Consider the following 27183-nt stretch of genomic DNA (forward strand, 5'->3'; position numbering starts at 1 on the left):
GACAGCGGTAGCACACACAGCTTCTGGGCGTTATCAGCCACCCTCCACCCCCAGCACCTGGGGGGGGTCCAGAGACACAATGGCGCACAATGGGTTCCACAGCCAATATAAAACCTCTCCATGTGACACCGGGTGTGCAGAGCCGCCACTGGGGCCAGGCAGGGGAGGCCTCCCTCCGTGGAAGTTGCACCTGAAGTTTCACCCCGGCGTGTCTGGGTCCCTGCTGTGCCACCAGCAGCCTTTCCCCACAGAACGGCTGTGCCGCACAAGGGCTCGCATCCGGCCAGCTGGCCGTACCAGCGCCGCTGGAGCCATGACCTGCCTGGGCCCAGCTCCATGGCCCTTTGCTGGCTCTGCAGTGCGCCTAGCCCCTCCGTCAGGCTCACCCATGGCCAGGACACCAGGGCTCCAGCTCCCTTCGTGCGGCCAGAGCCTCCCCGCTGTGCGCCAGTTCTGCCCCATGGCCCCCATCTCCTGCCCCAGGCCAGGCCCCCCGCGCCCAGCTGCCCTCTCGGCAGGCGGCTGTCACCAGCGCCCTGTGCCCCCAGAGACGCTGGGCGCCCTGGCCTCTGTGCTGTCCATCTGGGTGGTGAGCGGCGTGCTGGTGTACCTGGCTGCAGCCCGCCTCGTCCGCGGCGACTACGAGATCGAAGGCCGAGCCATGCTGGCCACATCTGCCTGTGCCGTGGGTGTTAACATCACGTACGTGTGGGCCCCATCCCTGCCCCACGGCACCCCTGCATCCCCGCCCCCGCCCTGACCCTGTCCTGCTCCACCCCAGCCCTGCCCCATGGCACCCCTGCATCCCCGCCCCCGCCCTGACCCTGTCTTGCTCCACCCCAACCCTGCCCCACGGCACCCCTGCATCCCCACCCCCGCCCTGCCCCACGGCACCCCTGCATCCCCGCCCCCGCCCTGACCCTGTCCTGCTCCACTCCAGCCCTGCCCCACGGCACCCCTGCATCCCCACGCTCCTGCCCTGCCCCACGGCACCCCTGCATCCCCACCCCCGCCCTGACCCTGTCCTGCTCCACCCCAACCCTGCCCCACGGCACCCCTGCATCCCCGCCCTGACCCTGTCCTGCTCCACCCCCGCCCTGCCCCACAGCACCCCTGCATCCCCACCCCATCCCTGCCCAGCCTGCATCACACCCCACCTCGCCAGTCCTCTGCTGGCACTCCAGGGTGCGAGTGGGGTGGGGGGGCGGGGGGGCATGGGATGTGCTGCAGTCCCCGCCTGTTCTGCGCCCACCAGTCAGCTGCCCCCCTCCCCCCAGCATGGCCTTCATCCTGCACCAGTCACCCAGGGGCCACAGGCATAGCCAAGGCTACGAGAAGATGGAGCAGAGTCCTGGGTGGTGCGCGCCCCAGGGAGGCGCCGTGCCCGGCAGCACCAGCGTGCGCGCCGCCTTCCTGCACGTGGTGGGCGACCTGCTGCAGAGCCTCGGGGTGCTGACCGCTGCCGCCATCATCTACGTGGAGGTACGGTAGGGCGCCCAGCACCGGGGGAGCCAGCCTGCATGGGTGACCCTAAACGGGACCCTGTCCCCTTCCCTGCACCCCTAACCACAGCCCCCGACTGCTTTGCACCCCCTAACCACTGCACCCCCTAACCACAGCCCCCCCACTGCCTTGCACCCCCTGACCACTGCACCCCCAACCATGGCTCCCCCTCTGCCTTGCACCCCCTACCCACATCCCCCCCACTGCCTTGCACCCCCTAACCACTGCACCCCCAACCACGGCCCCCCCGTTGCCTTGCACCCCGTAACAATTGCACCCCCAACCACGGGCCCCCGCTGCCTTGCACCCCCTAACAACTGCACCCCCAACCACGGCCCCCCCCACTGCCTTGCACCCCTAACTACTGCATCCCCTAAGCACGGCCGCCCCCGCTGCCTTGCACCCCCAACCACTGCACCCCCAACCACAGCCCCCCCCACTGCCTTGCACCCCCTGACCACTGCACCCCCAACCATGGCTCCCCCGCTGCCTTGCACCCCCAACCACTGCACCCCCAACCACAGCCCCCCCCACTGCCTTGCACCCCCTGACCACTGCACCCCCAACCATGGCTCCCCCGCTGCCTTGCACCCCCAACCACTGCACCCCCAACCACAGCCCCCCCCACTGCCTTGCACCCCCTGACCACTGCACCCCCAACCATGGCTCCCCCGCTGCCTTGCACCCCCAACCACTGCACCCCCAACCACAGCCCCCCCCACTGCCTTGCACCCCCTAACAACTGCACCCCCAACCACGGCCCCCCCCACTGCCTTGCACCCCTAACTACTGCATCTCCTAAGCACGGCCGCCCCCGCTGCCTTGCACCCCCAACCACTGCACCCCCAACCACAGCCCCCCCCACTGCCTTGCACCCCCTGACCACTGCACCCCCAACCATGGCTCCCCCGCTGCCTTGCACCCCCTAACAACTGCACCCCCAACCACGGCCCCCCCGTTGCCTTGCACCCCCTAACAACTGCACCCCCAACCATGGGCCCCCGCTGCTTTGCACCCCCAACCACATCCCCCTTGCTGCCTTGCACCCCCAACCACTGCACCCCCAACCACAGCCCGCCCACTGCCTTGCACCCCCTGACCACTGCACCCCCAACCATGGCTCCCCCGCTGCCTTGCACCCCCTAACCACATCCCCCTGCTGCCTTGCACCCTCTGACCACTGCATCCCCAACCACGGCCCCCCTGTTGCCTTGCACCCCCTGACCACTGCATCCCCAACCACGGCCCCCCTGTTGCCTTGCACCCCCTGACCACTGCATCCCCTAACCATGGCCGCCCCGCCGCTGCCTTGCACCCCCAACCACTGCACCCCCTAACCACAGCCCCCCGCTGCCTTGCACCCTCAACCATGGCACCCCTAAACATGGCCCCCCCATGCCTTGCACCCCCAACCACAGCCCCTCTGCTTCCTTGCACCCCCTAACCACTGCACCCCCTAACCAGAGCCCCCCACTGGCTTGCACCACATCCTGCTCACCGTGGGGCCAAGCCCCCCATCCCATGGGCTCACTGTTCTGCCCCCATGAGCCTCTGGCTGGCCCCTGGCCCGGCCCACCTGGGCGGTGGAGCAGTTGGGGTTCTCTGGGGCTGGGGGTGCTCCTGGTGTTGAAGGACCACCAAAGATGGGCCAGATGGTCACCCTAGGCTGGGGGATGCAGCACTGCCCAGGGAGCCCTGGTGCCCAGACCCAGGGAAGACCCATACACCAAGCCCCATGGTGGGCCCTGCCCTCTGCTGCCACGTCCCGACTGGCTGTCCCTCATGAGGGGATGGGCCTCAGCTGCTGGAGCCCAGGACAAGGCGGGGGGAGCCGGGGCCCTGGGCATCCCGCCCGGGCGTAACCCCCCCCCGCCCCTCGCAGCCGCGGTACAAGATTGCAGATCCCATCAGCACCTTCCTCTTCTCCATCGTCGTGCTGGGCTCCACGCTCACCATCTTCCGCGACGTCGTCCGGGTCCTCATGGAAGGTGAGCGGGGCTGGGGGGCGAGCGGGCAGCCGCATGGGGCAGACGGGGCAGAGACTGCTGCTGGACAGGGCAGGGTGGGGGCTGGGGTCGGGGCTTTGCTGCAAAGGGAGGCGTGAGGCTGGACCTCCTGGGCTAAGCCCCACTCGGCCAGGGCCAGTAGCAGCGTGTGCTGCGCTGCTCCACCCGCCCCGGGAGTCGCCCCCTGTGCCTGGCGAACGGTGCCCGTGGTCACCAACACCCGACCTCCTGCCCTGGTCGGTTCGCTCCCAGGCCAGTCACTGGCCCCGGCTGCCTGACGCTGCCCCCAGCGCTAGCACCGCGGCCAGGCCTGGCACCAGCCAGCGGGTGGCTGGCAACCCCCCCACGTGACAGAGCAGTGGTGAGCTCTCACTTTGCATGGTTTCAGGGCACCACACGGCGCTCAGCGCCCACGCAAGGGGCGCTGTGACCGCCCTCCCGCCCATGCAAAGCGGGGCGCAAGGCTTCTGCATGGCACCACGTGGGGCGGGGCGGGGGGACCGCTCCCAGGGCTGGGCACGTGGGCATGGCACAGCCTGGAACAGCCCCTGGCCAGAGAGCGACCGCGGGGAGCGGCTGGCATGGCCACGCCCGTCACAGCGCCAGCCCTGTAATGGGCTTAGTGCGGGGCTGGGGCCCGGCAGCGAGCTGGTCAGGGCTCAGCTGGCGCCGGGTCTGTCAGCGGCACAAGGTGGGCTCGTCTGGGGCCTCTCACCCGGGCCACTGCCAGTGCTGGGACTGCCCACCCTCACATTGCAGCATATGGGGGTCCCCGGCCTGCGCCCCCTCCGCCCCGCAGGCAGCCGTGGCTCTCGCCTCGCAGGGAGAACGGGGTTATGAGCCGACGGGGGGACAGCGCGGAACAGACCAGCAGCCGTCAGTATCCTCCATCTCGGGGACGGGCCCAGCGGGGTCCTGGAGCCGGGCCCTGGCCTCCTCCCTCCCTCTCCAGCCAGCTCCACTCCCCAGCCCAGCTCCAATTCAAACCAGCCAGGCCCCTCCTGCGCCTTTGGCCTGTTTCCAGGGGAAGAAGCGGGGGACACCTGGTTGCCTGAATTACACAGGGCCATGGGGGGGCCATTGAAACACCCCTGCCCGCTATGCCCTGATGCTGTGCCTAGGGAAATGCACCTGGGGTTACTGCAGGGCCCACAGGCATCCTAACTGGGGGTGGGGGGTGGGGGGGTGGAGTCCTCACCCTGCCCCACACTTCGCCACACCTTAGCGGGGCCCTCAGCTGCTTGCCCCTGCGAGAACAGGCCAGGCACTGCCGCCCTGGGCCCGGCATCAGGCCAAGGTTACACTGAGCCCTGGGGGCTCACAGCTCCTCTGGCACTGGGGCACTAGGACGGAGCTCATGTTTTGTGACTCCGGTGTGTGCCTCAGTTTCCCCTGTATGCTGCACTGCTCCCTGGCGGGTGGCGTAGGCTGGGGCTCTGGGGACAGGTGAAGCCACTGGTGCAGCCTGGGCCCTTAGCCCCCCCCACCTCCCCCAGTGGGGCTGGTGAGATGCCAAGGGCAGCTCCAATTGCCAGGGTGTGGGTCCTGGTGGGGGTTGCCTTGTCCCGCTGCAGGGGTCGGCACAGCATTTCCCAGCTGAGCCCGGGGGCGGGCAGAGGGCAGTGCCCTTCCCTGGCCATGTCCTTCCATGGGTAGACTAATGGTTGTGCTGAGCCCCGAGGCCGGTCCGGACGTGCCCCCCCACCCCCCGCCCCAGGAACACGCTGCCAGCCGGGGGCTCCAGGGTGGCCACCCGCGCTCAGCCCACCAGGAGCGTGGGGTGAGGGTGGAGCACGGGGAGCTGGGATGGCACTTGTGCCCAGGGACCACCGCTGCTGGGCACAGGCTGGGCTGGGTGTCAGGCTCCGGTCACACCTACACTTGGCCCATATGGTCCCTGGGGAGCCCCCTTCAGTGCGACAGCCCCTTCTTGGGGGGTCCCCACTCGGGCGGGTGGCCCCTCTGCCCCGGGGGGGTCTGCACTGCTTGGAGCCCCCAGCCGGCCTGGCTCTGCCTGGGAGGGGGTCTGCACCGCTCGGAGCCCCCAGCCGGCCTGGCTCTGCCTGGGGGCGGGGTGGGGGGGCTGCACCGCTCAGAGACCCCAGCTGGCCTGGCTCTGCCCCAGGGGGCCTGCACCGCTCAGAGCCCCCAGCCGGCCTGGCTCTGCCCCGGGGGCGGGGGGCCTGCACCGCTCAGAGCCCCCAGCCGGCCTGGCTCTGCCCGGGGGCGGGTGGGGGGGGGCTGCACCGCTCAGAGCCCCCAGCCGGCCTGGCTCTGCCCCAGAGGCGGGGGGCCTGCACCGCTCAGAGCCCCCAGCCGGCCTGGCTCTGCCCTGGGGGGCTGCACCGCTTGGAGCCCCCAGCCAGCCTGGCTCTGCCCTGGGGGGGCTGTACCGCTTGGAGCCCCTAGCCGGCCTGGCTCTGCTCTGGGGGAGCTGCACCGCTTGGAGCCCCTAGCCGGCCTGGCTCTGCTCTGGGGGAGCTGCACCGCTCGGAGCCCCCAGCCGGCCTGGCTCTGCCCGGGGGCGGGTGGGGGGGGGGCTGCACCGCTCAGAGCCCCCAGCCGGCCTGGCTCTGCCCCAGGGGCGGGGGGCCTGCACCGCTCAGAGCCCCCAGCCGGCCTGGCTCTGCCCTGGGGGGCTGCACCGCTTGGAGCCCCCAGCCGGCCTGGCTCTGCCTGGGGGCGGGGTGGGGGGGCTGCACCGCTCAGAGACCCCAGCTGGCCTGGCTCTGCCCCAGGGGGCCTGCACCGCTCAGAGCCCCCAGCCGGCCTGGCTCTGCCCCGGGGGCGGGGGGCCTGCACCGCTCAGAGCCCCCAGCCGGCCTGGCTCTGCCCGGGGGCGGGTGGGGGGGGGCTGCACCGCTCAGAGCCCCCAGCCGGCCTGGCTCTGCCCCAGAGGCGGGGGGCCTGCACCGCTCAGAGCCCCCAGCCAGCCTGGCTCTGCTCTGGGGGAGCTGCACCGCTCGGAGCCCCCAGCCGGCCTGGCTCTGCTCTGGGGGAGCTGCACCGCTCGGAGCCCCCAGCCGGCCTGGCTCTGCTCTGGGGGAGCTGCACCGCTCGGAGCCCCCAGCCGGCCTGGCTCTGCCCTGGGGGGGCTGCACCGCTCGGAGCCCCCAGCCGGCCTGGCTCTGCCCTGGGGGGCTGCACCGCTCGGAGCCCCCAGCCGGCCTGGCTCTGCCCTGGGGGGGCTGCACCGCTCGGAGCCCCCAGCCGGCCTGGCTCTGCCCTGGGGGGGCTGCACCGCTCAGAGCCCCCAGCCGGCCTGGCTCTGCCCTGGGGGGCTGCACCGCTCGGAGCCCCCAGCCGGCCTGGCTCTGCTCTGGCCCCTCGGGGAGTCCCTTCGCTCTGCCCCCGGTGCCCCAACTCCCCGAGGGAGCAGCACAGCCCTGTCCTCCAGCCGGGAGCGACTCCAGCGGCCTCACACGGGAAGTTTATTGAGCACTGACCCCAGCACAGAGCTCTCGGGCCCATGGGCCTGGCCTCCCCAGCACCGCCCGGCTGAGCCCACCCGGCCTCTGCCCTGCCCAGCCCGGTCTGCAGCCCCTGCTTCCAGCCCAGCGCCTCCCCTGGCCTCGGTCCTCCGGACAGGTCAGCAGGGGCGCCTGGGCCCCTCTCTGCTCTGCCCACCTCTTCTCCCGCCTTTGTCCCCCGGCGGGACCGGCTGGGCAGGGCACCAGGTCCTTGTTCTGCAGCCCCCTGGCCTCCCAGCACCAGAACCGGCTGTGCCACCCCTGGGTCGGCCGGGCACCCGGGCACCCGTCGCTGGCGCTCCCATCGCCAGCCACTGGCCCAGTCCCCAGTTCTGTGCCGGTCCCTGTAACAACCAGTTCCCTCAGCCCTCCCTTCATTGCCCAGTAAAACCCTGGGACACCGATTACCGCCTCCCCCCGGCCCCGTCTGCAACCCCTGGGACACCGATTCCCCTCCCTGCCCCGTCTGCAACCCCTGGGACACCAATTACCGCCCCCCCCATCTGCAACCCCTGGGACACCGATTACCTCCCCCTCCCCTGCCTGCAACCCCTGGGACACCAATTCCCCTCCCCCCCCCCGTTTGCAACCCCTGGGACACCGATTCCCCCCCCCATCTGCAACCCCTGGGACACCGATTCCCCCCCCCCCCATCTGCAACCCCTGGGACACCGATTCCCCTCCCTGCCCCGTCTGCAACCCCTGGGACACCAATTACCGCCCCCCCCATCTGCAACCCCTGGGACACCAATTCCCCTCCCCCCCCCCCGTTTGCAACCCCTGGGACACCGATTCCTCCCTCCCATCTGCAACCCCTGGGACACCGATTCCCCTCCCCCCCCCGTTTGCAACCCCTGGGACACCGATTCCCCCCCCCATCTGCAACCCCTGGGACACCGATTCCCCTCCCCCCCCCCGTTTGCAACCCCTGGGACACCGATTCCCCCCCCCCCCATCTGCAACCCCTGGGACACCGATTCCCCTCCCCCCCCCGTTTGCAACCCCCCTGGGACACCGATTCCCCTCCCCCCCCCATCTGCAACCCCTGGGACACCGATTCCCCTCCCCCCCCCCGTTTGCAACCCCCTGGGACACCGATTCCCCTCCCCCCCATCTGCAACCCCTGGGACACCGATTTCCCTCCCCCCCCCGTCTGCAACCCCCTGGGACACCAATTACCACCCCCTCTCCCATCTGCAACCCCTGGGACACTGATTACCTCCCCCCCACGCCTGCAACCCCTGGGACACCAATTAACGACCCCGCCGTCTGCAACCCCTGGGACACTGATTTCCCCTCCCCCGCCCCCCGCCTGCAACCCCTGGGACACCGATTACCGCCCCCCCCCCCCGCCTGCAACCCCTGGGACACTGATTTCCCCTCCCCCCGCCCCCGCCTGCAACCCCTGGGACACTGATTACCGCCCCCTCCCCCGCCTGCAACCCCCGGGACACCGATTCCCCTCCCCCCCACCACCTACAACCCCCGGGACACCGATTACCTCCCCCCCCACGCAAACCCTGGGACACTGATTACACACACGCGCCCCCCCCCCCGGCCAACCCTCTGCATGCCCCACAAATCTCCCGCTCCAGCACGGCTGGGCTGGCGCCTTCACCCCCCTGGTGCCCCAGAGCTGCCGGAGACGTGGGCCAGAGGAGGTGAAACCGCCCCCGGTGTCACAGCACCGGGCGAGGTGGGTTCCCCCCCGCGGGCTCAGTGCCCATCACCCGGCAGGTGGGTTAGTCCCTGGCCCTCGCCTGCAGGGCAGCGCAGGAGGTGAAGGGCAAAGCCAGTCTGGCCCAGTGAGCCCAGTGCCCGCCCTGCAGGTGTGAGCCAATGTTCGGGCTGCCACTCACCTGTCTTCCTCCGTCCTGGGGGGGGGAGCCCCACTAGCCCCTGCTGCCCCGGGGTGGGCCCCAGACTGCCCTGGGGGGGAGGGGTCCGGCCCAGGGAGAGGCAACAGGCCCCCCCCCCCCGTGGCTGGCAGCTGACGACCACGTGGCAGAGGGGCATGGGGGGGCCTGGCCTGGGTGGGGGGGGGCTGTGGGTCTCCCACCACCTGTGTGCCCTGCCCTGGCGCAGGGTGAGGAGGCCAGGCTGAGGGGAGCACGGTGTAGGGGGGCGGGGGGGGGGCAGCAGTGTCTGGGTGCAGTGCAAGGGGAGCAGGCGGGGGCCCGCCTGGGCATGGGCCCAGCTGGTGCCACTGTACACCCGGCCCTGCCAGCGCCAGGCCCGCTGCCCACTGCAGGCGGGGGCTGTAGAGTGCTGGGGGCGTCCTGAGCCCTGGTGGGGCCCTGCCGGGCTGGGGGAGCTGCCGCCCGTCTCAGGCGCTGGGCCCCACCCTCACTGCTTGGCCCAGGGGCGCCGCGGGGCCTGGAGTTCGGCGCTGTGAAGGACGTGCTCCTGGCTGTGCAGGGTGTGAAGGGAGCCCATGACCTGCACCTCTGGGCGCTGACCCTCACCCACCACATGGTGTCTGTGCACCTGGCAGTCGGTGAGTGACCCCCGCCCCCGGGGCACCTTCCCCTGCATGCCCCCCCCCGGAACCCTTCCCCTGCATGTCCTCCCCCGGCCGTGGGGCACCTTCCCCTGCATGCCCCCCCCCCCGGAACCCTTCCCCTGCATGTCCTCCCCCCCCGGAACCCTTCCCCTGCATGTCCTCCCCCGGCCGTGGGGCACCTTCCCCTGCATGCCCCCCCCCCCGGAACCCTTCCCCTGCATGTCCTCCCCCCCCGGAACCCTTCCCCTGCATGTCCTCCCCCGGCCGTGGGGCACCTTCCCCTGCATGCCCCCCCACCCGGAACCCTTCCCCTGCATGTCCTCCCCCCCCGCCTGTGGGGCACCTTCCCCTGCATGCCCCCGCCCCCGGAACTCTTCCCCTGCATGTCTTCCCCCCCCGGAATCCTTCCCCTGCATCTCCTCCCCCGGCCGTGGGGCACCTTCCCCTGCATGCCCCCCCCCTGGAACCCTTCCCCTGCATGTCCTCCCCCGGCTGTGGGGCACCTTCCCCTGCATGTCCCCCCCCCCCGCCTGTGGGGCACCTTCCCCTGCATGCCCCCGCCCCCGGAACCCTTCCCCTGCATGTCCTCCCCCCCCGGAACCCTTCCCCTGCATCTCCTCCCCCGGCCGTGGGGCACCTTCCCCTGCATGCCCCCGCCCCCGGAACCCTTCCCCTGCATGTCCTCCCACCCCGGAACCCTTCCCCTGCATGTCCTCCCCCGGCTGTGGGGCACCTTCCCCTGCATGTCCCCCCCCCCGCCTGTGGGGCACCTTCCCCTGCATGCCCCCGCCCCCGGAACCCTTCCCCTGCATGTCCTCCCCCGGCCATGGGGCACCTTCCCCTGCATGCCCCCCCCCCCCGGAACCCTTCCCCTGCATGTCCTCCCCCGGCCGTGGGGCACCTTCCTCTGCATGCCCCCCCCCCGGAACCCTTCCCCTGCATGTCCTCCCCCCCCGGAACCCTTCCCCTGCATGTCCTCCCCCGGCCGTGGGGCACCTTCCCCTGCATGTCCCCCCCCCCCGGAACCCTTCCCCTGCAAGTCCTCCCCCGGCCGTAGGGCACCTTCCCCTGCATGCCCCCGCCCCCGGAACCCTTCCCCTGCATCTCCTCCCCCGGCCGTGGGGCACCTTCCCCTGCATGCCCCCCCCCCGGAACCCTTCCCCTGCATGTCCCCCCCCCGCCTGTGGGGCACCTTCCCCTGCATGCCCCCCCCCGGAACCCTTCCCCTGCATGTCCCTCCCCCGGAACACGGTCCCTGCAGGCCCCTCCCCGTAACATGGCACGTACAGGCCCCGCCCCCGGAACACGGTCCCTGCAGGCCCCTCCCCTGTAACATGGTACGTACAGGCCCCGCCCCCGGAACACGGTCCTTGCAGGCCCCTCCCCTGTAACATGGTACGTACAGGCCCCGCCCCCGGAACACGGTCCTTGCAGGCCCCTCCCCTGTAACATGGTACGTACAGGCCCCGCCCCCGGAACACGGTCCTTGCAGGTCCCTCCCCTGTAACATGGTACGTACAGGCCCCGCCCCTGGAACACGGTCCCTGCAGGCCCCTCCCCTGTAACATGGTCCCTACAGGCCCCGCCCCCGGAACACGGTCCCTGCAGGCCCCTCCCCTGTAACATGGTCCCTACAGGCCCCGCCCCCGGAACACGGTCCTTGCAGGCCCCTCCCCTGTAACATGGTCCCTACAGGCCCCGCCCCCGGAACACGGTCCCTGCAGGCCCCTCCCCTGTAACATGGTACGTACAGGCCCCTCCCCGGAACACGGTCCCTGCAGGCCCCTCCCCCGTAACATGGTACGTACAGGCCCCGCCCCCGGAACACGGTCCCTGCAGGCCCCTCCCCCGTAACATGGTCCCTACAGGCCCCGCCCCCGGAACACGGTCCCTGCAGGCCCCTCCCCTGTAACATGGTCCCTACAGGCCCCGCCCCTGGGCCATGGTCCCTGCAGGCCCCTCCCCGTAACATGGCACGTACAGGCCCCGACCCCGGAACACGGTCCCTGCAGGCCCCTCCCCTGTAACATGGTCCCTACAGGCCCCGCCCCTGGGCCATGGTCCTTGCGGGCCCGCGCTCACGAGATGCTCACATGGCCCGGCTGCCCTTTGCCTGCAGAGGCTGGTGTGGACATGGAGGCTGTGCTGCAGGAAGCCACCAGCCGGCTGCAGAGCACCTTCGGCTTCATCTCCTGCACGGTGCAGGTGGAGCGGTACCTGGAGGACGTGGCTGCCTGCCGCCAGTGCCAGGACCCCCGCGACTGAGGCCGCCACACTTGGAGCCAGGGCTGGAGACGCCCCAGCTGCCAGCGGCTGCTCTGCCCGGCCAGCCCTCGTGAGCAGCGGCTGCTGGCTGTGCCCCACCGGGCCCGGCCTTTCCTTTCCTACTGCCAACAGGGCACAAGGGCCGAGGTACCCTGTGCCCGGGCCCCCGTGAGCAGCAGCTGCTCCCCCGGGGAGGGAAGTGCCACGAGCCTGCTGCAGCCCCTCCCCCACGCTGGGCAGAGGGGCCAGGCTGGGCGCTTCGCCCCAGCTGCCTGTGCTGAGCTCTTGAGAAAGGGGGCAGCTGCCCAGCCCCACACGGCACCGGGACCCGTCTTCGCACAGGGGTGAGGTGCCAAGCGCCCCTGCAGCCTGAGTGCGGCACAGTCCCGGCACCCAGGGCCCGGGCAGGGCTCTTTCCTCTGGTGCGGCTTGGCGCAGCGGTGCCACCGTCACCTCCACTGCACATTGTCACTGCCGCTCTGTCCGGCTCCTTAGGTGGAAAGAGCCACGAGCCCCTCGCCCAGCGCCGCCTGCCCCTGCAGCCCCGGGGAGGGGCCGGAACAGGGCGTGAGCTAGTGATCCCTCTCCCAACCCCGGTCCCAGCGTCTGGCCAACAGCCCGGGCACCCCCAGCCGGGCTCCCACAGACCAGCCCCAGGGACGTCCTCGGCCTTTTCCGAGCCCTGGCCATCACAGCATGGCCTGACTGCGCCACGTGGAGGGATCCCGGGTTGGGGCTTGCCCACCGCCTGATCCTGGCAGGGTGACCCCCTTGCACCTGTGTTCAGCATCAAAGCCTGCCTGCTTCCCGCACCCAGGCACACTTTCCCAGCCCTGCGGCAGAGCCCCCCTCCATGGCCCTCGGCCGAGCTGGCCTGGTCTCGTCTCTCTTCGTGCAGCAGCACCTCCTGTCCTCTCCCCCGATTGCTGCCCTTTTCCAAGCCCAGTCGAGCTCTTGTTTGCCACTGCGCACATGCCCTGTGCCAGGCCTGGGAGATGGGGGCCATGCCCTGTTCCAGGCCTGGGAGCTGGTCCCGTGCCCTGTGCCAGGCCTGGGAGACGGGGGCCCACGCCCTGTGCCAGGCTTGGGAGCCGGGGGGCCCAGGCCCTGTGCCAGGCCAGTGAGACAGATGCCCTGTGCCAGGCCTGGGAGATGGGGGCCCACGCCCTGTGCCAGGCCTGGGAGACGGGGGCCCACACCCTGTGCCAGGCCTGGGAGACAGGGGCCCACGCCCTGTGCCAGACCTGGGAGCCGGGGGGCCCAGGCCCTGTGCCAGGCCTGGGAGACAGGGGCCCAGGCCCGCTGCAGGCTGCTAGTTACTGCAGCTGCCTCTGCTGCAGGATCCCTAGTGCACCACCACCCAAGCCTTGTAGCAGGCTCCCTGGGATGGCCCTGTCCCATCCCACGCGGGCCGGGGGGAGGCTCCTGGGCTCATGGCAAGCTTTGGAAGGACCACAGCCCTGGAAGCAGCAGGTTTGGTGCGCTGGGGAGCCAGCGGGGGGCATCCCTGGGTCCCATTGCCCTGCTGCAGTGTGTGGGGTGAACAGGTGTGACAGCCCCCACCCCATCTGACTGGAGGGGGGGTGGGATTTGCTCCAGCCAGCCAGGCTCTCTGCTTGGAGCTGCTCGCTGGTAGCACGAGCACAGCACGTACAGGGTGGGGGGCGTAGTGCCGGTCTAGGACACAGGAGCTGGGCCCATGGCGCCCTCCCCCACCCAGCCTGGGCAAACGCAGCTCCTGGCCCAAGCTGGGTCATGGGCCCTGGGCTTGCCCCCATCTGCCAGCCCCAGGCACTGCTGCTGTTGGAGCTGGGCAGCCTAGGCCCCTGCAGCCCAGCCCGGGGACTGGTCTGCCCCAAGCTCCTTGCTGAAAGCCCCATGCTGCTGGAAAGGGCAAGGTGTGTGCCACAGTCACCCCCCCGCCCCGCGCCCACAGCAAATGGGCGATCCCAGTGCCACTGGCACGGGCTATGACCCCATGCCAAGGGGGAGGGGAAGTGGGCAAAGGAAGCCGGATTTTAGCTGCAGGTAGCTGTTCAGTGCCCAGGTTAGGACAGCCCCTCATCCTACCCAGGGGCAGGGCAAGGGCCAGGCCCCACCCATCCCACCAGCTGCAGGAGCCGCTCACGTCCCTTGCACACAGAACGTCCCCCTTCTGTGCCATGCAGAGCACAAGGGGATCACACGGAAGCAGGCACTGGGCAGACAGGGTAGCAGCTGCAGAAGCTGAGCAGGAGGAGCATGGGGCGAGAGAGCAGAGAAACTAGCATGACTCAGCCCCTCCAGGCCGTGCAACTGCAGGTATTCAGGGCTGTGGCGGAGACAGGCACCTCTTCCCCAGCCCTGGCCAGAGTCCTCTCTCGCCCACCTAGCCCCAGGGCAGCTGCACCCTAGCGAGCCTTGCCCAGAGTCCTCTCTCGCCCACCTAGCCCCAGGGCAGCTGCACCCCAGCGAGCCTTGCCCTCTCCACCCTTAGCCTCTGCCCAAGCCCAAGCCCCATCACCACCATACTGCAGCCTGTAACATTCAGGCCGGAGACACAAGAGCTGCACGTGACCATATGTCCCGTATTTGGGATACCCAAAAGACATCCCGACTTACTTTTAAAAGGGATGAATTGTCCCGTACTTGGGCCCCCCTCCAGGGACCTTTTCTGCCAGCAGCTGCGCAGGCCCAGCTGCCGGTTGGAGAGCAGGCAGGTCACTTCCCCGAGCCTTGGGTAAGCAGAAGTGGGGGCACCTGCCGCTTCCGCAGGTTTGGGGAGGAACACCAGCCGGCGCCTCCTTCCCAGCTCCCTGGGGCTCGGTGGAGCCGCCTCTCCCCCCATACCTCCCTCTCCTGTATGTGGGACAGGGAGATACGGTCACGCTGCATTGGCTGGAACGTTGTTCACACTGCCTGTCTACGAGCCCTTGCCACACCCACACCACAAAGGCCTTGTGCCGTTGGGTTGCCCAGCTCACGAGGAAAGTGATTAAGGAAATGTTATTTACCCCTTCACCCAACACAAACTGGGCCCCCCAGCAGCATGCCCAGGCAGATGGTGTATTCCTTCACACCCCAGAAGCGCCAGGAGGAGCTGCCTGTCAGGGGATCAGGGGCAAAGGTCTGCGAGGGCTCAGAAGGAACTTGTTGTGCTCCTAGAGGACAGGGGTGTTAAGGGGTATTGGCCCAGGTGGGCAGGGAGGCAGCTCCCTGCTTGGGGTGTCCTGAAACCTCTGCCGGCCAGAGGCTGGGAACAAGCCAGAGGGGAGGATGACTGGCCCATTCCCTAGTCTGTCCTTTCCCTCGGGGGGACCCAACCCTGGGCCCCGGCGCCAGAGGGCTGCTGGGCTGGCTGCCTCTGCTATGAGTGCCTGGGAGGTTCTCTGTTCTAACCGGAGCGCCCCAGCAGATGCCAGGCTCCTGCCTTGCGCACACAGCTCCCACCTCGCAGGGGAGAGGTTGTGTCGTCTTTGCACCAGTGGAGCTGCTGCCAGGAGCCTGGGCCTAGCGCAGGTGGGATGCTGGGACATCAGAGAAGAGCCAGGAGCGAGTGCAGGGTTAGCAAACCTGCCGGCCAGTGGCAGGCTCCAGGAGCTGACAGGTGGAGGGCCAGCCTCAGCCCAGGCCGTGAGCATCTACCCGGGGCGCAAACATTTGCAAAACAGCTCTTCAGTCTCACAGCGAGAGGAAGCTGCAGCCAGAGCCCCTCAGACTGGACTGCAGAGGCGCAGGCTGACCAGGGAGGGGAATTAACCCAAGTTCCTGGGGGGAGTCCAGGTGGATTCGCCGTAACTGACCATTTCCCACAGCTCTGTCCTGCCATGGGGGTCTGGCCTGGGTGGGTGTTTCCCTGGCTGAAGCAAGGAGGGAGATGGCTCTGGAGCACCCCCAGCTCCCCAGCCGCCCTCCAGGCACTGCCAGTGGGGGAGCACCCTGCTGCAGTGCCCCCTCCCGTTCCTGGCTGTGTCAGCGTCACCCTGTGCTGTACTCATGTCAGTGTCTGTCACCCCACAGGGCCTGTCATCTCGTCACCTCATGTTAAACAGATCAGTGTCTGTCACGCCACATGGCGCTGAGGTCTGTGTGTCACACCGTGTGGCCTGAGTTCACCGCCCCGTGCTGTACTGATGCATCTGACACCCTGCGTGGCCTGTGAGCTCATCAGCCTGTGCTGTACCAACGCCAGCGTCTCACCACTCTGTCACCTTGCATGGCACCGTGTGTCACCCTGCGTGGCCTGTGAGCTCATCACCCTGTCCTGTACCGACGTCACTCGCACCTGTCACCTTGCATGGCACTGACGGCCGTGTGTCACCCTGCGTAGACTGTGAACTCATCAGCCTGTCCTGTACCGACGTCAGTGTCTCACGTGTCACCCTGCGTAGACTGTAAGCTCATCACCCTGTCCTGTACAGACGTCAGTGTCTGTAACCCCAGTCTCAGCCCACATGGCACCAATGCCATTATCTGTCAACTTGGGGGGCCTGTCAGTTTGTCACACTGTACTGCACTGATATCCATGTGTCACCCTGCCTAGCCTGTGAGTTCATCACCGTCCTGTACCGACGCCAGTGTCTCACCTTGCATGGCACCGACGTCCGTGTGTCACCCTGCGTAGCCTGTGAGCTCATCACCCTGTCCTGTACCGACGCCAGTGTCTCACCCATCTGTCACCGTGCATGGCACCGACGTCCGTGTGTCACCCTGCGTAGCCTGTGAGCATCACCGTCCTGTACCAACATCAGTGTCTGTAACCCCCGTCTCAGTCTGCCCACATAGCACCAATGTCATTACCTGTCAACTTGGGGGGCCTGTCAGTTTGTCACACTGTACTGTACCGACGTCCATGTGCCACCCTGCGTGGCCTGTGAGTTCATCAGCCTGTCCTGTACCGATGTCAGTGTCTGACCCGGCTGTCACCTTGCATGGCACCGATGTCTGTGTGTCACCCTGCGTGGCCTGTGAGTTCACGCTGTACTGTACTGATATCTGTGTGTGTCACCCTGTGTGGCCTGTCCATGGGTCTGTCTCTGTCTAGCGTCAGGAAACCTGTGCCCAAACTTTATGGCTGTGGAAACAACCCCAAGGACTTCAATAAAGGGTTGTCCCTTTGCTGCTGTTTGTTGTCTGGGCTGGCTGCACACCCCACAGGACATGGACAGAGGCTCACTCACCCTTGCCTGGGAGGACACAAAGGCTGTGTCCCGGCTAGGGGCTAGGCCCCAGCTCTGAGACGGAGCACTGGGGTCCCCAAGCCTTGCTCTTTGCTTGTGGACAAGGCAGCAAGCAGGCCATGGCCAGAGGGTGCGCTGTGTTCCTAGGGGATGCCTTGCCTGGAGCTGACACAGCCAGCTGAATAGCCACTGCCAGCCTGAGCAGCACCACTGCCCAAGGACCAAGGACCAAGACCCCAGACAGCCACCCCCCCACCCCCGAGTCCTGGACAAGGGACTCTGGCACTGAGATTTTGATGAGGCCGGCGGCTGGCCCCAAGTGCCCTTCCCTGGGACCTACTGCTGCCCCCAGCCGTTCTATGCTGCCAAGCTCCATGTGGCCCCACACCAGCTGTGCCCCTGCTCCCTACAGCCTGGGCTGGGCAGCCTCCACCCAGTGCCCTTCTCACCTACCGCCGGCAGCCACTGCTCCTTACAAGCCTGGCCAGCTGCACCCAGAGACCCACACAGTGCCTCACACCCCAGGTGGCACCAGCCAGCAACCCACCCAGCCCCACACAGAGCCCATGGCACCCTGCTGCAAGGGGAATAAAGCCACAACGCCCCCTTAAAAACAGAGACTTCATTGAACAGGTAAGATCACAATGGCTCAATGTGAGCGAGCTCTCGGCCTGTACAGCCTGGGCCCGGCCCAGCAGCTGCTTTGAAATCCCAGTGGGGCACCTGCAGGGACCCCATGCCTGGGCTTGCAGGAAGGGCCTGGACACTGGGAGCCAAGCACACAACCTGACAGCAACAGGCACAAAACCACAACACTACACACATAGGCCCATCCCCAGAGGGGCGAAGGGGCCCTGTACAGAGATCAGTCCCTCGCCCATTCCCCATGCTGGGCGAGGGGCCCCCGCACAGAGCATCTGCCACACCATACAGTGCACTGGGGCAGGGTGGGGGCCCCTGCACAGCAGGCCTATCCTCCCCCTCCCCAGGCCCCACCCAAGCTCGCGAGCAGGGGCCAGTGGACAGCCAAAGGGGTATCCACGATCAGCTACCCAGCCAGCATACTGCTCTGCCCCCCTTGCTTCCAGGCCCAGCCCCCAATGGGGGGCAGCGGGGATGGGAGCCAGTGGCCTGGGAGCTGGCAGGCCCCAGGATGCACTCAGCCACGCCCCAGGACACAGGCCAGGCGTCTGAGCATCTGGAGGAAGGCCCCCCCCACAGCTGGGCTGCTCAGTCTGCTCCTGGCCTAGTGACCCCCAGGATGTGCTGCAGCTGGAGCATCCAGGACTGGTCACCCCATGCAGGGCTCTGGCCAGGGAGCTGCCAGGTGGCTACTGGTCCTGCGAGAGGCCGTGCTCGGCAGTGCTGGGGCTCTCCGGCCTGTCCTCATACGTGGCACTGAACTGGGCCCTGCACTCCTGGAGCAGCTTGTAGCCCACCGAGGAAGTCAGCCCCACCAAGCAGTGCGCCCGCACGATGCCCGACTGGCCGCCTGACACCAGCCAGCCGTGAGAGTCCAGGTTGGGGCTGAAACGAACCTGCCAGGAGAGGAGAGTCAAGAGAGGCCTGATGGGGGGGGGGGGGGGGTCTCGGGGTGGGGGCCACCAGCTGCCCCTCCAGCATGTCTAAGCAGCAGCTGTTTGATCAGGCTAGGGGGTGTCACAGCCTGAAGTGCTGCTCACCAGGGCCTATGGGACAGAGGCGTGTCCTGGGACACCGTGTGCTGCAAGAGACCCAGACTCTGTGGGGCTGGCGGGAGGGCTGAACAGGCCAGTGGCCAAACTGCCTTCACAGCCCTGCCCCACAAGACTCGACAGAGTGGAGCACCTGCTGGCAGTGGCACAGGGGAGAAGGGGGACCAGTGACAGGCCCAGGCCTGCCCGGCATCAAGCAGGTGTAGGGAGACCTGGACCCTCTTCTGCAGTCCGGCATAGTGGGGGTGAAGGGGAAATCAGGGGGGGGGACCAGGCGGGGGCAGCTGGTCTCATGGCAAAAGTCTCTGGTGGCACAGGCTGGCGCTCACCTTGTGGATGGACTCCAGCTGCATGCGGTCCAGGCTCAGCTCAGCCTTCACCTCCTGCTCGTGCATCCTGCGCATGGGCTCCCGGCTGAAGAAGTTCTGGAAGCTACGCTGGTGGGGAAGGGCACAGCATGAGCGAGCTGCGGAGGCTGGGCTCCAGGAAGGGCAAATGGGCAGGTCCCTGTGGCACAGCCTCCCCAGCTCTCGGTAGGGGCTACGTTCCAGGCAGGAGCACCGGGCCCCTGCTAGTCAGAACGCAGCAGGCTGCACTCTCGTAGCTCAGAGCACTGTGCAGTGCCGTTGAGCCGCAGGCCATGCGGCCTAGCAGGTCATGCTCTGGGCTATTAGTCTGCAGAGCTGGAGTCCTCCAGTTCCCCAGCCTGCACACCCGTACCAGGTCCGTGTCCCGGAAGCAGAGGTAATGCTCCTTCACCATCTCGCTGTAGGTCCTGGCCTTGGGCCGCGATGCCGCCTCGCCTCCCGCAGAGCTGCAGGGCAGCACATCAGCTTTGTAGATGGGCTGGGGGAGAAGACACATCCTGAGGGCAGGGCCACACTGCTCCCAGCCTTGGGCTGCTGCCCCGAAGGGAGCAGGGCCTGGGTGACAAGGGGGCCTAGCTGAGACTCAATACAGTGCCACCAGCGCTTCCACAGCCTGCCCCACTGAACAGGGCCACAGGAGGCACCGGGGTGCCGGCAGGCAATCAGCCAAAATTGGCTTGGCAGGCACTGGGCCCACTGGGGAGCACAGTGTGGTGGGTGGGCTGTTCCTCCCAGGGTGTGGGGCAGCCTAGGGGGATCCATGGAGAACCAGAGCAGCTTCAGGAATGGGGCAGGCCGCTGGAAAGAAGAGCAGTGTCCTGACGCTGCTTGACTGGTTCCTGGGCCCCAGCCTTGTCTTCCCCCTTGTGGGATTTCTGAGCAGAGCAACCGGCAAGAGGGGCTGAGAGCACACTGCCCCCAAGGACTCCAGCTGAGCCCTGGCCTCCACCCGCATCACAGCTGCTTTGATAAAGGTTACTTCTAGGCCTCCAGACTAGGCAAGGGTTTTCCCTTCCACACTTCCCCATGGTGCCGAGCCTCTCTGGCTGCACATGGATGTAGCAGGCCAAGGCCTCTGAATACAAAGCGCGGGACCTTGTTCCCACAGTTTAAACCTGGATGAGGTGCTGAAGGCCTCTGGCTCCTCCATTCCCTCAGGCCTCTGTGCTGGGAGCAGGGCCTGGCTGAGCACTGCCCTGAGCCAGAGGCGCAGACAGACGCCTTTGCGTGTTACTGGAGTTTTTAAACAATTATAAAGCCATTTCTGCAACCCCTGTATTAAGCCGGCACCAAACCTTGTGCTGGGGGCCAAAGGGGATGCCTGATGAATGCTGGTGGTGCCCTGAATCCTGTTATGCTACGCGTGTACCTGTCCCATGTCTGTACATGAAGTTCTAGGTATCGGCTCTACAGCTGTACGGTCTCCAGCCAGCCAGGAGGGTGGACATAGGCTCAGAAGTGAAACACACATCTCAGGAATTTGCACTTGTCATTGGGGATGCAGCCAATGACAGAGTGCCACAACAGGCCCCTGACCCAATCAGCCTCCGTTGCCTACACGAAGGGAGAGATTTTCCCTCCAGAAGGCAAAAATCTGTAAGTACAACCCTGGGAGTGACCATCTTGCTCTCGAGTCTTCATGAACTAAGCCTGCGTGGACTGGGGAACCACCCCCAGAGGATGTATTTTCAGAGACTCAAGAATAGCAGCTCATAGCACCAGCTGTATCCTGCATCAACAGCTTTAACTGATCTATGTAATGTACCACTACATTTTTCTCTCACCCTGTTTGTTCGTTCTCTCTCTCTCACTGTTAATAACCCTTTAAGATTTTAGATTTGGAAGGACTGGCACAGCGTGCCGTGTTGACTCAGACGGGCTAGAGCAGGGACAGCCAACACGTGGCCCACGGGCCAGAATCCAGCCCACAGAGCTGGCAGCAGCACCACTCTGAAAGCCAACTGGGTGGCTCCAAGCCCCATCTGGCTCTTTAAGGAGTCACTTGTGACCCCAGACACTGCTGCTGTTCACTCCTCTTCCAGCTCCCTGCCCTGCTGCGCTGAGAGAGTAGAACTCAGTTTAATTGGTTTAACAGCCAGCAGGAGGATCTGTCCATTGCACCAACTGACTTGAATCCCATTATGTCAGCGCCACAGGTGCTGTAAGTGGGGGAAGGGAGTAGGAGGGCTGGGGAAGCCACGGACCTACTGTGAGAAGGAGACAGTGGCCCAGCAAGGGTGCAGTTGGGGCAGCAGCACACAGAGCTCATGAGAGTTTGGTTAATCCTAGGTTTGGGGCCGCTAGGAGTTAAGTAGGGGGAAGGGGTGGGGGCAGTCTGGGGCTTAGGGGGTTAAGCCTGGGGCCAGGGGGTGTGGCTTGTGGCTGAGAGGGGTTAAACATGGGCATGGGGGGTGTTGGGGGCTATTTTGTGTTCGGCCTCTGGAACACGTAAAAAATTAACCCTTGGCCCCCGATGAAACACAGATCGGCCACCCTGGGCTAGACGGTTTGGGGCCTGGAGGGATCCGTGTGAATCTGGTGAGATCAGTTTTCATAGGCTGTCTCCTGAGAAGGAGGTTGCTGGCTTGGGCATTAGGAGCAGCTGAGAGGTCTGTGGGTTTGCTTGTGCAGCTTCTAGCTGGGCAGTGGGGCTGGCAGAGGTGCTGTGGAGGCGGATGGGTTTGCCTTCGTGAGAAGGAAACCGCAGCCTGGGCTGTAAGGGGACCAGGTTTAAGCAATCTGCCCCGTAATTTACCCTGTGGCGTCCTGCCTCCATTCAGCCCTCAAGCGCCATGTCCCTGCAAGCCACTGCCCCACAGCCCTGTCCTCACCCACCGGCTACTCAGAATCCCAGGAATCACAGAATACTCTGCACATACAAATCTGCGCTCCGAGGGCCGCTTGATGTTGAGTGGGTTCGTAGCCAGGTCAGGCAGTACTGCTGCCAGCAGCTCCCCCGTGATGTCCCCAGCCGCCACGGTGTTCAGCCAGTCGGAGCTGGAGATGCTCTGCAGGGGAAGAGGGTGCTCAGCAGCCTGCCAGCGCAGAGTGCTTGGGGTTCACCAGAGGCTCTTCAACCAGAGGGGGACATACCTGGGCAGGGCCTGAAAAGGGCAGCAGGGCCCCTGCTTTGCAGGCTCAGAACCAAGTGGGAGTCAGGGGCCCTGCTCCAGGGAACACAGCAAAGCCAGCGGAGTGCAGCAGCTGGCAGCTCTGCAAGGGCTCAAGGGCACAGCTGGCCTCCGGTACCCCAGGACTCTGCCTGTCCTGGAAGTAGCAGCGACCCCTTACCCCACCAGCTCTTACCCATACCGTCCCCTTGCGAGGGGCCACGAAATAGGCCTTGAAGCCCAGGTAGCCAGCGTCAATATAGTGGATTCCACAAAGTCCGTACCTGCAAGACAGGGAGTGGGAGTGAGCTTGCCACAGCTGGGCTGCCACTCCCCAAGGACTGTAGCCACCTGGACGGCCACCCCACAGGGAGGCTCACTCACGAGGCATAGCAGTTATCCTGGGCCACAGTGACACCGTTGTAGGGCAGCAGCCAGGTGATTTCGGTGGTCAGGAAACGCTTGATGCTGTTGATGGGCTCATAAACCCGCCGCAGATCCCAGAACTTGATCTTCCGGTCGTTCCCCGCAGTCACCAGGAAGTTGCTGAGAGCCAGAAGAGGAGCAGTGTTCAGGAGCCAGGGTCACTGGCCTGTGCCCTCACTGGCCAAGAACCCTGGGACACCTCCCTGTCCCCCTGGGAATCATCACACTGGGGCCAGCCCAAACACCTGGCCCACACACTTCCCCCTCAGGTAACCAAGTAAACAACCCTCCTCTTCCCCCCCACGGGGGCAGGGCTTTTTGTAGCCAGGCTGAAACCTCCGGCACCAGCTGCCCACCCCTCACCTGTTCACTTTGCACCACTCAATGCTCCGGACGGCATGGTCGTGGGCAAGGAAGCACCTGAAGGGGTATAGCTTGAGGGAGCCATCAGGCTGGCGCACGCGCTGCAGCAAAGACTTGGTGGGCAGGTTCCAGATGGCCACGGTCCCTAGGGAAACACCCCGAGATGCCCATGAGCCCTGTGCTGGGACCCCACACAGCAACACACCAAGCTGGGCAGTCCTGACCCTGCCAAGGTCTGGGGAATTGTCCAATTCATGATTTATCAGTAGGACTCAGTACTAAGCTCTGGCACTGCTACTCTGATGCTGAGAGATCAAATGCCGGCTCCTACAAGGCCCCTAGGTCAGACCTGAACTCTGACCTACACAGTCAAAACCGCCCCCGACCCGACTTGCCTGCACTAGTGTTACTAACAGAGTCAGGCCCACTGTGAAGGAGGGCTGCTCCGGCTGAGCTGGCATGCCCTGCTACGGTGGGCAGGGGGCTGCTGCAGCCCTGCCAGTTAACTGTCACTGGTAAGCCTCAGCCACCTAGGAGGTGAGGTCAACCATTAAACGTCCCAAGTTGGGAGGAGCGTTTTAGAGGTACACAAACTGGAGAACCTTTGGGAAGCGGGAGCCTCTACAGGTAGGGTGGGTTCCACCTAAACCAAAATGGAGCCAGGTCGTTGGCACATCAAATTAAAAAGGTCACAGGAGCATTTCGAAGCTAAGGGCTGGGGGAGCCAACAGGTGTGAGGAGCACACGGCTCAGCCAGACACATCCCAGTTCCGTCGAGAGAGGCCCATTCAATTATCTCCCATGAAGGCAGACAACTGAACAGTGGCAGCTTTTGCAAGTGCTGGGGTACAAATGCAAGAAGTTGAACTACGAATCCGAGCGAACCTGGGTGCCTGGTACTAGAAGAGATGACTACTGATGTAACAAACACATTAGCACAAGGATACCCAATGGGACATGGTAAAACCAGGGTGCCATACACACGGGGGGGGCACTATATGTGAAAGAGAGCAGAGAGTCAAATCTAGCAAAGCCCTTAGGCAAACCCAACAGCGCCACTGCACAGGGACGGAAATTCCCTGCAGGAAAAATCAGAAGACAGACGCAGGGATCTGTTACTGACCAGGACAACGATGGAGACTATGAAGCGCTCAGGCAATTAGCAAAGCTACAGAAAACCCAAAACAACAGGTGCTCCAGGGATCCCCCTACTGACCAGGCACGTATCACCTGAGGGTGGGATCCCTGCCCAGTGCCCACCAGTGCTCTCTTTCAGCTGGGTGATGGTGCAGCTCTCAGGAGAGATTCCTGTGAGGATTAGCAGATAGCTGGCAGCCCTGGTAGTGCCTGGGTGCATTAACAAAACTGATCCTGCACATGGATGGAAAAGCTTAGAGGGAACTTCAGTGCACACCCAGCCTCTTGGGCACCCTGTCCTGCTGCCCCAGTGCTGAGCAGGAGGCCGACTCACCATCATAGAAGCCAGCTGCCAGGTACTGATGGGGCTTGGAAGGCATCCAGGAGAGACTGAAGCATTGGCCGCACTCGGAAGCATTCCCTGCCTGGATAGAGCCAACCTGCAGGGTGGCAACGCACTGCACCTGGGTGTGTGGAGAACACAACCTGGATTAGCAAGGTCCTGGAATTAGCCCCTGGCTGGCTTCCTCAGCCCCTGGCACCAGTCCTACGGGCCGGGCATCAGGCAGCACAACCACCAGGGCTAGTGCCCCGTGGGACCCAGCTCCCATTTCCCCACTAGACTGGGCTGCCCCACAGAGCAATGCTCTGCACCGCTCCCATTCCACCTCCAGGCTCCATGCTCCCCGGGGCCAGGAGCCCTGCTGGGGCTCAGCACTGGTGCCCCAAGGGATCCAGATTCCAGCTGCAGTCCGGGGCCACAGAGACGGAGAATCTCGTGGTGAAGGCTGCTGGAAACAGGGGCACTGACTGTGCCCTGCGGCTGGCACCAGCTGCCGCAGAACTCACCTTGCAGACAGTGTGCTTTGGGAAGGGCCCACCTAGGAAAAAGGAGAGAGCAGAGCACTCAGACAGGACAGGCTCCCTGAACCATGGGAAGCTGCCCCATTCCCTATGGGGCCACATGCTGTCCCTGGCCCCAGAAACCTGGCAGGCTGGCCTGGGATACAAGGGTTGGAGAAGTGCTGTGCAGTGAGATGGGTAGAACCCAATCTGGTCACTGAGCAGAAAGAGAGGGGAGTTGATCACAGGGTCCCAGCCCCTGCTCACAGAGAGAAGCCCAGTTGCTCCAGGCAAGAAGAGCCTGAGTCCTGCACCTGGACCTGACTCCAGCTAGCCCCAGGTCTGACCCAGGAGGGACAAAGCCACCCTGGAAGGCATCACAGAGCCTGGCTGCCACGCAGGAAGGAGCCTTGGCCAGGCACAAGCAGGGGACTCAGACCACAGAAAGTCACCTGCTTCCCCTACACTGTGTTATCCAGCAGGTCACACTACATGGTCCCTTCTGGCCGCAGAGCCAATGAATCTGGGAGCTCTGACTTCGTTATTAGTCACTAGGCTGCTTTGTTAGACAGGCAAGTGACCCATAAGGCCAATTACTCCAGGGCTGAGCTGGGCACAGGGCCTGGTTAGCTGGCAGCAGGCAAGCCAGCCAAAGCACGGACAGGGCCCGCCTGCCCCTTTGGCAGGGCTCAAAGGCAAGGCAGTGGGACCCCCAGCAGGGGGCAGATGCCAATCCAGGGCGCACAGGCTGGCATGGACTCTGCTCTTGAGACAGGGTTGGCTGGCCCAGCACAGGCTGCAGTGAGGAGAACCAATGCTCTCTCTAATGGTTTCCACCCATGCACGGAACAAGGCCTGTGTGGATGTGCACCACCAGAAGAAACAAAACCCAGCTGTGGGCGCTCGAGTGGCTGCACAAGCACCCAGCTTACAGGGATCACTGGGGAGACCCCCATAACTGAGGCCAGGCCCTTGTGCCAGGAGCTCTGCCTCCCCAGCCAGCCAAGAGAGCAGATGTAAGGGCGGCTGGGATCCCACACCTTCGTCTATGGGACTCCTGATGGCCCCAGGCTCACCCTGCCAGCCAGGACAAGGGTATGGCGGCTGCTCAGGCTGAGGCACTCTGATTTGAAGAACTCCTGTACCTTCAGGGAAAGCGGCGGAGGGGCGTTCTGGATCTAGGATCTGTGCCACTCCCAGCTGTTAACAGCTCTTCAGAGGAACCCCTTCCACATGCTGGACCAGCTCAGTCCCACCTCTTCCCTGCACACAGGCCTTGCAGCCTTCACAGGGCCACGACCGCCCCTGGGCTCCAGCTCTCTAAGTTCCCCCAGGAGCTCTGCACAGCAACGCCTGGTCAGATTGCCAGGCTGCTCAGGCACTCATGCAGCCTGCAGGGACAGGGGACTGCCTTTTCCAGATGCAGCAGGTCTAGCGGTCCCCAAAGTGCAACGTGAGGAAGCTCTTTCTTTGGCCCAAAAAGAAAGACATGGTCCAGCCTGGCCAGGCCCAGGGCTTCCTTGGGCCAGGCTGCTGGGAGGCTGCCCCAAACTACCGTGTCTATTCCTCTGTCCTAGATCCCGAAGAGGCCTGAAAGGCCTTTGTGAGAAGCTCACCTGACACTGCACCCCACAAAGACCCACAGAGCAGATCTTATAAAACCAGCCGGCACTGACTGAACACCCAGAAGGCCCTTCATAAGCTATTCCGGTGCTTAGTTGCTCTCACTGCTCGCCATTCACAACTTGTTTCTCAGCTGAACTTGTCAAGCTTCAGCTTCCTTTCCCTGACGGACTGAGGAGTCCATTACCGAATCTTCTCCCGCAGGCCGGGGTATTGCCTAGGCAAGTCATACCTTACTACTACTAAATCCGAGTGGAGCACAGGTCATCTACAAGCCTCCTCCATGCCAACTCAGGACAAAATTTCCAGCTGGCTCCAGGAGTACCCCAGTTCTTGTCCTTCAGCCTCAGCGGATCTTTTCCACTTTGTCTGAGGTCTTCCTCTTTTGCATTTTCCTGGCGGGTTCCACGTGACACCCTGACGGACTAGGCTGGATGATGGTTTTCTGAGACTGTGCCCTGGCCATCCCTCTTTCTTCTCTTGATCTGAACGTCAAGTGGTTCTTGTCCTGCTCTGTTCCAAAGCTCCTCATCTGTGACAAAGTGTTGCCACTTGATGTGAAGGATGCACCTCAGGCATCCGTTAATGTCCATCGCTTGTGATTTGAAGACTTTTCAGTATGCCATGTCTCGCATCTATACCTCTTGAAGCTGATGCGACTCCAGAACTGACTCAAGGCAAGCTTTCTAACCCCTCCATCACACTCACCTCTC

At 65.3% G+C, this 27183-nt stretch overlaps 2 protein-coding genes across 8 annotated transcripts in view; one reads left to right on the forward strand and one right to left on the reverse strand.

Annotated features, from left to right (window-relative positions):
- SLC30A3 (solute carrier family 30 member 3) overlaps positions 1-16844 on the forward strand; it is a 30893-nt gene extending 14049 nt beyond the window's left edge. The window contains exons 4-9 of one of the 4 annotated variants that reach the window (XR_012644861.1): positions 549-702; positions 1278-1482; positions 3386-3491; positions 9342-9476; positions 11602-11817; positions 15747-16844. Coding sequence is in view for 3 of the 4 variants with exons in the window: in XM_074989086.1 (XP_074845187.1) it covers positions 549-702; positions 1278-1482; positions 3386-3491; positions 9342-9476; positions 11602-11747 (746 nt within the window). In the remaining variant the exon portion in view is untranslated. Of the gene's footprint in view, positions 1-548; positions 703-1277; positions 1483-3385; positions 3492-9341; positions 9477-11601 lie in introns of all 4 variants that reach the window. The other 3 variants (XM_074989086.1, XM_074989087.1, XM_074989088.1) reach the window with 3 other exon arrangements.
- Positions 16845-17513: 669 nt separating this feature from the next.
- GTF3C2 (general transcription factor IIIC subunit 2) overlaps positions 17514-27183 on the reverse strand; it is a 37168-nt gene continuing 27498 nt past the window's right edge. For all 4 annotated transcript variants that reach the window (XM_074991588.1, XM_074991587.1, XM_074991589.1 and 1 more), the window contains exons 10-18: positions 24854-24885; positions 24339-24468; positions 22868-23012; positions 22463-22624; positions 22275-22362; positions 21848-21976; positions 19321-19446; positions 18930-19037; positions 17514-18444 (exon numbers count right to left, since the gene is read on the reverse strand). In XM_074991588.1, coding sequence (XP_074847689.1) covers positions 18238-18444; positions 18930-19037; positions 19321-19446; positions 21848-21976; positions 22275-22362; positions 22463-22624; positions 22868-23012; positions 24339-24468; positions 24854-24885 — 1127 coding nt within the window. In that variant the 3' untranslated portion in view covers positions 17514-18237. The remainder of the gene's footprint in view (positions 18445-18929; positions 19038-19320; positions 19447-21847; positions 21977-22274; positions 22363-22462; positions 22625-22867; positions 23013-24338; positions 24469-24853; positions 24886-27183) is intronic.

This window comes from Carettochelys insculpta, chromosome 3, assembly GCF_033958435.1.
Source record: "Carettochelys insculpta isolate YL-2023 chromosome 3, ASM3395843v1, whole genome shotgun sequence".
In the NCBI taxonomy this organism is placed as follows: Eukaryota; Metazoa; Chordata; order Testudines; family Carettochelyidae; genus Carettochelys; species Carettochelys insculpta.